We start from the raw sequence: 10,987 nt of genomic DNA, 5'->3' as shown, positions 1-10,987 counted from the left end.
ACAAAATACCAGCTTGATCCAAAACTTATATGGTCCCAAAGAAGCAATCCATGGTAGGCATTCAATTCCAACTCTTCCGAGCTCACGCCCTAAAGTGAGGATTGGATACGTTTAAATTTTGAGCTAACGCGAAAAATGGATGGACGGCTGGATAAAACTCATACATTATGGTGGGCCCACAGTACTAAGTACTGATATCAGATTGGGTATTGAGTTAACTCTGTTGGGCCCACCTTGAATGTATGAGGTTTATCCACACCATTCACCAGTTTTTTCAGATCTTTTTAGGGGTTGAGCCCAAAAATTGAAACATATCCGAAGCTCAAGTGGACCACACCACATGAAACAGTGGGAATAATAATTTCCACCGTTGAAACCTTCCTAGCGCCTACAGTGATGTTTATTTGTCATCCAACCTGTTCATAAGATCACATGGACATGAATAAATGTAAAACATAAATATCATCTTTATCCAAAACTTCTACCAACGGTAGACATTCAATTCACACTGTTTCCGTGGTGTGGTCCACTTGGGCTTTGGATATTCTTTCCTTTTTCCCTCTCAAGCCATAAAATTATCTAGTAAAAGGTATAGACGGAGTGGATAAAATATATAAATCACAGTGGGCCCTACAGAGTTTACTCAGTACGGTGTAACGTTACGGATTTTCTATCTTTGCACCCAAGAGAGTTTGCAGGCTTACTTATGCAAGCTGGCCAGCTCGCTCAAGGTAATGTTGCGGAAGGGCTCAGATAGATACGCCTGGGTGCGAGCAGACATCTCTTGCGCCACGAGACGCATTGCGGGCCGTGACTCAGGGTCGGCCTTCGTGCATGCAAGGGCCATCTTAACTGTGAAGACCACCTCCTCTGCCAACTGGCCAGTCGGGGGCGGGAGACGTTGATCCAGTACATCTTTCAATATCACAGCTTGGCCACTAGACGATGTTGATGATGACGATAGGGAGGTGATGAGCTCCCCTGGGTGTGCACCCATCAAAACCTCCAGTGCTACCACACCAAAACTATATACATCGCATTTCTCTCTAACCTTCATAGTGTAAGCAAGCTCTGCACATTACCACACTAATATCACTAGAATTGCTAATTAAAGGTTAAAAAACCTATAAAAGAAAGCTTATGTCTTTTGGGATTATACTTGCTATCTAATTGATGGAGTTTCTTCATTTGAATCTGCACCACAAACATTTTCTGTTTTCACCATCCCATCAATTGGAACTACCTGATCTGTGGTTCACCTATCATGGGCCATCTAGAGTAAGGCCCACCAGATAGAGAATCTGGATTCATCAATTGTACGGCCACATAGTGATGAATCCAGAGCAGTCCATCACCTCCAATCTTTTGATCATGTGCACCTCCTGATGTTCTCCTTGGCGCAAAAAAAAAAAAAAAAAGCCAAATCCAAAAACTCAGATGGGCCACACCATTCAAATGGTGCAAAACCTTCTTTTTTTATTTTTTTTCACACGCACTCACACACCCCTGCACACGTACATCACACTGGGTGCTCGAACCTATTACCTCAGTTGAAACTCTTGTGAGTCTACCACTGAGCCATAGAGTCACACGCAAATCACACTTGCCAGAGTATCGAAGTTACCTTCCTCACTTCGAAAACCGGCTATCATGCACTCATTTTCTCATTTCGAAAACCGGAAAGCGTGCGTGCAAATCGTCTCCAACCTAAAGATGTCATAAGATGGGCCTCACCGTTTAGATATTCTGGCCCGACAATCAGAGTACAATCAGATTATCCACTCAACAGGCGGGCTGAACTACATGAAACTTGGTTAAGTTTCTTCAGCCATATACATTCCTTCCAAATGTTGTGATCCACCTGATAAATGGATGGGCCAGATTCTTGATCTACGCAACAAATGGAATGCACCTGATATACAGGCTCGATCGTTCACACGTAGCGCCATGTGTGGAAGCTGGGCCTCGCGTGGAATTAGCATATCAGGTGTACGATGAAAAAGGAAAAGTAAAGAATGCGTGGAAGAAACACACACCTGGGGCCATGTAGCCATAAGACCCGGCAGCAGTAGTCCAGTTGGACGAGTCAGCGCGCAGCAGCCTCGCAGTTCCGAAATCGGATACCCGAGGCTCATATCCAGCCTCCAACAACACGTTATTTACCGATATGTCCCGGTGCACAATAGCAGGCGAGCAGTCATGGTGCAGGTAGGAGAGAGCGTTCGCCAGCCCTTGGATAACTTTCACCCTCGTCACCCAATCCAACTTCCCACTCCCTTCCTCTCCGTATAGCACTTTTCCCAAACTACCCTTCTCCACATACTCATACACCAAGTACATGCGCTCGTTGCTCGAACAGAAGCCGTACAGTTTGACAATGTTCCGGTGCCTGATTTCTGTCAATGCTCGGATCTCATTCTCAAAGCTCCTCATGTTATAGGCCGGGATGTCGCCTGAGTCCGACATGTGGAGCCGTTTCACCGCAACGATCTGGCCCGTTGGCAACTCTGCTTTGTAGACACTCCCGAACCCACCTCTCCCAATGCAGTAACGCTCGTCGAAGTGATTAGTTGATTTTACGATGTCATTGAAATTGAATCGGCCTTCTCTTTCCCAAATCGAGACTTGGGTTGTCTCTTCATTGGGGCTTTCGATCTCGGCCATTGATTGCACTGGTTTCCTATTTAGAAGTAGGAGTACTAAGATGGCAGTAGCTAGTAATGTAATGGCGGCAACTGGGACAGCGACGAGTATGATGATCTTCTTCTGATTCTTCTGTTTCCGACTGCCGGTGGAAGTAGTAGAACAAGGGGGCAGTCCTTTGGCATCATTACCGCATAAGCCCGAGTTCCCAATGAATGCGTCTGATGAAGCATTTTGGAATGCTTGTGTGGCTGGGATGGGACCCGCTAACTTGTTATATGACAAGTCGACAGATTGTAGACTAATCATCCCAGACAACGCCGATGGAATTCTGCCCCAGAGATTGTTACGAGAGAGATTCAGCTTTTCGAGTGATGTTAGCTTCCCCAAGCTCTGAGGGATCGCCCCAGATAGCAAATTGCTGCTGAGGTCTAGAAGTAACTGCAAAGAAACCAAATTGCCGAGCTGAAACGGTATCTCTCCTGATAATCGGTTATGGCTTAAATTCAGATTAATTAAGCGAATGAAATTTCCAAGGTTTTCAGGAATACTGCCAGTAATCATGTTTGCTGACAAATCGAGATCACGGAGCTCAGATAAGTCGGCAATCTTGGAAGGGATATTGCCTAATATCTGGTTGTTGCTCAAATTAAGCTTGAATAGCATACTCAAGTTACCCAGTTCTGGAGGGATGGTTCCTGTCAAGCGATTTGAGGACAGGCTCAGATCTTGCAGTTGACTAAGGTTCCTGAGCTCTCTTGGAATTCTGCCTGAAATTCTGTTTTCTGCTATATGCAACTTAGTGAGCGCGCTACATTCTCCCCAGTCAGGTGAAAGCTCGCCTGTGAACTGATTCCCGGTGAGATCGATGTACACCAGTTTCGGATGGACTCCAAATGCCTTTGAGATGTCCCCTGTAAAACGGTTCCTTTCCAACCGCACTCTGACTAAATCCGAACAATTTCGTAAGCAATCTGGCAATGGGCCTGAAAATTTATTTCGATTCACCGTGAAATACACGAGGGAGAGTCCCCTGCATATCGATGGTGGCAATTTGCCGGAGAAGTTGTTGGCGAAGCTGACATTGACCAGGACACTGTTCTGCCCGAAATCTTCCGGAATGCTGCCGGAGAAGTTGTTGTCGTGGATGTAGAAGAGCTGAAGGTTTTTGAGGAATGAGATGTTTTTCGGCAGCTCGCCTTGCAACTGATTGTTGGTAAGATCGAGTACTCGTAGGGAAGTGATGTTTCCTATCTCAGGCGGGAAATTTCCTCTGAGATTGTTGGAGAAGAGAACCAAGGAATTGAGCTGTTGTAGGTTTCCTAAATTTGGTGGGATCTGACCGGTAATTGTGTTCTCGGAAAGGTCTAAATTTAACAAGTTCTTTAAGTTCCCCACCTCATGCGGGATCGGACCTGAAAGCTTATTCTGATAGAGGTAAAGGATTTTGAGCTTAGACAATCCGCCGATCTCAGGCGGGATCCTTCCATTTAGTTCATTGATCTGTAACTGCAATGAGACCAGCTCCGTCCAATTGGTGATTAAGTACGGTGAAATCTCGCCTGAGAGCTTATTGCTTGAGATCCCGAGCTGGGATATCTTGGTTAGATTGGACAGAGAAGGAGGTAAGATGCCCGTGAGGTTGTTAAAAGAGAGATCTAAGAAGGCAAGGTTAGTACAGAAGCCGAGCTCGGAGGGGATGTTACCCGTTAGATGATTTCGTGAAAGAGAAAGGAATGTTAGATTCCTGCAACTGAGAATGAACGGTGGGAATTCAGACGCCATCTTGTTGTCGTCGAGCAAAAGGTGTGTCAGAGAAGGCATGTTCGGAACCTTCGAAGCATCTGGGGGCTCTAAGTAGTTTGATCCGAGGTCGAGATGCCGTAACTTTTGGAGGCTGAGAAGCTGGTGCGGGATGGGGCTTGTGAGGATGTTGTTGAAGAGATGGAGTTCGAGGAGCTCCGATAGGGTTCCTATACCTGGTGGGACTTGTCCAGAGAAGTTGTTGCTGCTGAGATCCAAGTAGGTGAGTTTGGAAAGAGCAGAGATGTTGGATGGGATCACACCATGCAGGTTGTTTAAATTGAGGTCGAGGCGGGTGAGGTTGGGTAGCGAAGCGAAGTCGAATTCATCGAGCATGCCAGTGAGACTGGATTTGGGGAGGTTTATTTCAAGGACGGTGGAAGATTTGTTGTCGCAGCGGATGCCGATCCAACGGCAGAGATGGGTGGTGTTGGCAATGGACCATGAATTGAGAGAATGGAACGTTAGGCTGGTTTTCCATTTGATGAGAGCTTCTGCTTCTGTTGCAGCTGATGCTGATGATGTTGTTGTTGTGTGCAAGGAAAGAGAGAAAAGGTAGAGAAAAATGAGAAGAAGTGGTTTCATCGCTGCTTGTTTGGATTTGGATTCCTTGCACTTCTGTTTGTGGTTGCATATATAAGAGATTTTGTACGAGAGATTGTCGCAGAGTCGGACGTTACGAGGTCAAATAGCTACTTCTGAATCAACGGAGCTCCCTGAAGAGCTTCCCGTGATCCACGTTAAATAAGATAGAAATAATTTTTAATAAACTCAAAATAATTTGATCAATAAGGGAAAAAAAAAAAGAAAAAAAGAAAAAGAAATTACACATCTTTAAATAAAGAATTCAAACCTAGAACATAATTTTATGCGGCTTAGTATAAATAGTAAACTTATGATTTAATTCTGGAAGCGCTATATAGGTTTCTATAGATAATGAATTCATGAATCACTGTGCACATGATTTTAGTCCATTCTATCGTTAGTTGCCATCGGCCTGAGGGGAGTCCTCACTTTGATACTACTTGACGCAGAGAGAGACGTGATGAGGTCGATCACCATCTTTCTCAAGGGATTTCTACTCTGAATCCACGAAGCTGTCTAGCTAGACTCCTCAAAGAGCTTCCTTGAATCAGCAAAGGATTAAATTGAAATAATTTCTAATAAATTTGAAATAACTTTGATGATAAAAAAAAATGAAATTACAACTCTTTAAATAAGGAACTCAAACTTAGGATGAAGTTTTAGACTTAGACTCTAACTCAAACACCTGGCTTCCTATAAATGGTCAATTTACTATTTGTAGACAACCTCTATTCCTACTAGGCTTCATGGTTTTCCGAAAATAAAAATAAAAATAGTAAATGTCCAATTTGGCCTAACCACATTATTCTCTCAATTTTTCTAAGCATTTTTTCATGTTGGGTACGACTTCCACAACACAGAGGATCAAAAGTTATACTCCAACTACAACTTATTATTTATAGTAAAAACGAAATTAAATAAGACTTTTGACCGTCGAACTGATGGAATCTTGCAAATCTGGCTTGGGCAACACTGTATAGTGGGGTTGGTTGGCTTAAGTAGTTCTCCTACCCAAGATCATTTATAATATGTCGAAAAACTCATCCCTATTTACAAGATAAGATTGTTTTGAAGTATTGACAGTCAGGATTATTTCTGCCTCCGATGGGGCTTTCTCCGGTCCATCTTTGCCATGAAAGTGTCTGTGACCGGCTCTACATTTGAGATACAGTCAGCAACCAGTATGAAAAGGATAAGAAAAGAAGAAGCTTCCTTCCGATCCTGTTTCAATTTCCTCAACGTCTTTGACTCGCTTACATTTTCTGATAAAAGCTACCTTCCGAGCGTGTTTCAATTTCCTCGAAGTCTTTGGCTCTGTTTTAGAAGATGCAAATAGACGCAGGTTGCCTAAAGACGGTAACCAGCAGCTACTGGACGGTACTATGTAGGCCCCACCATGATGTATGTGATTTATCCCTTCCGTCCATCCATTTTTCCGTATCATTTCAGTGAAGGAACCCAGAAACGAGTCAGATCCAAATCTCATGTCAACCACACTATAGCAAAAGAGTGGTGATTGAAAGGCCACCGTTAAAAACTTTTTAGGGCCATAAAAGTTTTGGATGAAGCTAATATTTGTTTTTGTTCCCTTGATCCATGTCTCTGTGACGTAATAAAAAGGTTGGATGGCAAGTAAAAATTACCGTAGGCCATGGGAAGTTTTTAATGGTGGGCATTTGATCACCACTGTTTTATTGTGGTGTGGTCCACTTGAGATTTCGAACTACCTCATTTTTTATGTTATCACCTAAAATAATCTGAAAAAATAGATGGACGGCATGGATAGAATACATACATCATGGACGGGCCCACAGAGCACTGTCCAGTAGCCACCATGATGCTGGCAGCGTCAGTGAGGATGAAAATTCTTGCCTGGCTTGTTTGGGTCGGGCCTACCGTTTCTAAGGGGGCAATGACTTCGTGTGAAGGAGATCCACATCGTCCACCGAGTTGCCGTTCAATGTTTACCAAACTCCGAGAATAATGCCTGACAATTCAATTTTTTAATACCCAACGCAAGTAGGAATTCTTCTCAGGCCTGTGCCGTACCATATCAGCTTATTGGCGGAAATGATACGGCTTCGCATGGGTCTTATTATACCTGAAAAAAAATTCAGAAATTATTGGTAAAAATTCAAAATTGTGAGAATTCTACAATTCAAGCGTTGTTTTAGTGGTTTATTGTCCGGTGCTTGTAATCCAAAAACAAAGAGGAAAAATGATATTTTAGTGCTTCTTATATTTTTCAAATTGGTCCACTCCACTTGGGTTCCTTCTCACTCAAAATTACACTTTGATTCCCAAAGTAGGTTAAGATTTAGTTTAAAATTAAGCTTCTTATAGTACGGAATTGAAATAGATCATGCTAGGCATCAAGTATGATGATCAAATAAATTAAATAAAGGCATACCTAATAGAAAAACTATTGTGGAATAGATCGTCATGATCTTTCACACCTTACACATTAGAGAAACAATGGGATGAAAATAAAAGGCTTCATACATGTGTAGGTTTGAGGTGCTAACTTAGTTTAAATAATCGTAGGAGGGAAGAGTTTGTAACCAATCGAAACTCTTCCTCAAAGGCTCCACACATTTTAGGCTTCCTAGTCCACTTGAACACTACATGTGAGTCACGATCCAAGCGCACCACCCCCTACGCATATTTGAGACTAATCACAACCTTATTGAGGTCCAAGATTGTAAGTGTTAGGATGTTGAGCATAAATATGTTGTCAAATTTCGTAAGAAAAAACCACTTCAAGACTAACGGTCTCTGTTCAAGAGGATCAAGCTCAAGAACATTTTATGTTCAAGAGAAGATCAAGCTCAAAGATCATTTTATGTTCAAGAAAAGATTAAGTTCAAGATTGGCTTATATTTAAAATGAAGTCCGAGACAAAGTTCAAGCCCAAATTCAAGATGAAGTCTGAGACAAAGTTTAAGCCAAAGTGAATCAGATATTTGATATATCTCAGGTAGTATAAAACCCTAGAAAGACTTTATGATTGTGTGCTTTCAAAAATGTTTAATCATGGATTTTTACATTTGTTTTTGTCTAAAATTCGACCAACCTAACTTCTGGTTCGGCCAGCCTAAGCTTCTTTGGCCAGCTCAAGTTCAAGCCCGAAGCAAATAACAAATTTTGTTGAAAATTCGGCTAGCCCGAATTTTGGTTTGGCTAGCCAGAACTTGAAATTCAGCTAGTTCGAGAAAGTTCGGGTCAAATTCTAGCAACATCAACTTTTGAAATTTGTGAGAATTCGGCTAGTCGAAGGGCAAATTCGACTAGCCAAATTGTGTTGTTTGGCTAGCTGAACTTGATCTTGAGCCAGTCAAATTTTGAATAATTCTTATCCCGTAATATCCGAAATTCGTTGAACAAAATTTGCTGAACTTGGGCTAGTTGAAGCCCATCTCGGGTTAGCCAAAGTTCTAACTTTTTTGCCTATAAATTCAGGTTTTTTCTAATTTCAAATTACATAATTTACTTATCAAAATTTTTTTTGCAAGAGAGAGAGAAGCTCAAGTCATTGACAAGCTATTAGTTGGTATTTATAATTTATTTAAATAGTTTATTTAATTACCTTTAGTCTCAAATCTTTTAAGTTTAATCTAAGAGAGTAAATTACACTCCTCTTTGAGATCTAAGAGAATTGAATTAAGTAGTTTTTGAGTTTAACAAAATTAAAATTAAAATAACCGTAGACCCTTTCTATCTGATTGAACACGAGACTATCTACATTCAAGAAAAAGGTCATTCAGCTATAAGATTTTGCTACATCTTTTACGGTTAAAGATCAGTATATCTTCTATAATTCTTTTTAGTTTTTTCTGAGATCTCGTGTGAAAATCTCAGTTAAGGTTTTATTTGAGATAGCCTGGTAAAATCTTAGTTTGGGTCTTTATTGTGATAGCCCGTGAGAATTATAAGGAAATGTATCAGGTTATTAAGGTGATGCTGTGAAAACTTTTTTATAGTGAAAGCCAAAATTACGAGGGAAGTAATTTTGAGAGTGGAGTAAGTGTGACTGTTTTTAAAGCACCATACTACTATAATTCTTTGTGTCATGTGGTGAATGCCTTATTTTTATTTTTGGTGAATTGGATGTATTTAATTTTAGTTGTATGGTGAATGTTATAATTATTTAATTTACTCTTACTAGTTTGAAGTTTTGATTTTGAAAACATTCGTGAAATAAGGTTATCCTACGTAAAATTTTAGGTGAAGGTTGTCTTACGAATTATTTGAAATCAAGGTTTCAATACTCAAGTAATTGAGATCTTTGTATTATTTACATATTCAACACTTGTTTCGATTATTTGACATTGTCCTATTCATTCCCCCCCCCCCCCCCCCCCTCAGGATATCACAAGCTTTCCATTTCAAACAGTATGTTCGATCACAATATCCAACCCTTAGCTAGATCTAGACCGTTGATCAATTGGGCCAATCTTATAGAAGTCTTATATTAATTCTCCTACTTGGGCTACATTAATCAATGTTCAAGATTTATTTTAAAATATTTTGAAAACATATTTTATGATTTTGAATAAAACATATGAATGGTTAACCAATGCAATTATTGGATAATATGAGCTGCACTACTACAATCTTGTAACGTTCCAATTCTTCAGGACCTGAGTATATAACCCGTATCCCAAAAACTCGAGTGTTAACCTTAAATGATGGTCAAATTTGAGTACACATTTTTTTTTTCCATTCAGAGTAAGTAGATGAGCGTAGGATGGACAAATCAACATAAATGAAAGTTTACATTTACATTTAAAATATACAAGAGGTTGCCCATAATGACTTATATAAACAAATGTCCCAAAACTTACAATTACAAAGTGAAATAATGTTACATGTAAACAAAGCAAATTATAACAAATTTGAAACTGTAAAACCACATAGCAACTCTTGATAATACAATCATGCATCTTCAACAGTGGTACTCTACTCCTCACCAGTCTCAACCTGAAAATCAATTAAATCACTTATGCTACTTGTACGGTTATATATTTGATGGATAAGTAGCCAAATCAGTGTGAATTTTTCTCAATATTACACACCGCCACATTAGGTAAGCACAGTTATACAAAACTTAACAAGGCATATAAAATAATACATGATGGAGTTTTATTAGATACATGGACACTTGAATGCAATCATCGCCCCAAGGATACTTATTCGTGCAGAAGTTGGGCTTGTCACCCATGTAATGTGGTCGGTCACCAGCGAAAGTACATAATACGTGCATAATACCAAACTCACCAATATAGCCGGTCACCAGCGAAAGTACGTAGTACGTGCGTAGTGCTAAACTCTCCAATGTGGCCGGTCACCAGCGAAAGTATATAGTACGTGCGTGGTGCCAAACTCACCAATATAACCGGTCACCAGCGAAAGTACATAGTACGTACGTAGTGCCAAACTCTCCATCATACATCACGTATGTTAGCGATAGACTCTGGTCTGTGCCATGCATGCATGATTAGCCAAGCTTTTATTAGTCCAATTACAATCAGCCAATTTAGATAAGCTCAAGATCAATATGGGGGGATTATCACCTAGCGTAAGCCGACGGCTCAGGCATAGGTCTCATACCACCATCCCCGGCTCATGATACTATCACCTTAGGATGTTTAATGGAAACCCATCGATTAGTGGACAATCATACTATAATATATGGGGCTTATCATCGCATGGTTACACAATATAAAACATCGAACCCATATAGGCAAATACCAAAACAAAACCACCTAGGGCGATATCAAAACAAGCCACATATGGCAAATATCAAAATAAGCCACATATGACAAGTATTAAAACCATGCAATAAAAGACCCTCCTTAAAAACTACTTAGGCACAACAACCCCTTGATGGTAGGCCCACATCAATATTCGATTTAAACTACCATTTAATAACCACTAAGTTGAATGTCCATTACAA

General features: G+C 40.6%; 1 protein-coding gene across 1 annotated transcript; it reads right to left on the bottom strand.

The window, feature by feature from the left end:
* Positions 1–552: 552 nt before the first annotated feature.
* On the bottom strand, positions 553–5,138 carry LOC131240529 (probable leucine-rich repeat receptor-like protein kinase At1g35710). The gene is made up of 2 exons (XM_058238808.1): positions 2,037–5,138; positions 553–1,071 (listed from the first exon to the last, which is right to left on the bottom strand). Exons 1-2 carry the CDS (start codon positions 5,029–5,031, stop codon positions 701–703), a joined length of 3,366 nt encoding a protein of 1,121 aa, XP_058094791.1. The 5' UTR covers positions 5,032–5,138; the 3' UTR covers positions 553–700.
* Positions 5,139–10,987: the final 5,849 nt, after the last annotated feature.

The sequence above is a fragment of the Magnolia sinica genome, chromosome 3, assembly GCF_029962835.1.
Source record: "Magnolia sinica isolate HGM2019 chromosome 3, MsV1, whole genome shotgun sequence".
NCBI classification, from domain to species: domain Eukaryota; kingdom Viridiplantae; phylum Streptophyta; class Magnoliopsida; order Magnoliales; family Magnoliaceae; genus Magnolia; species Magnolia sinica.
The sequence above is the reverse complement of the archived record's forward strand: the minus strand, read 5'-3'. Positions and strand labels throughout refer to the sequence as shown.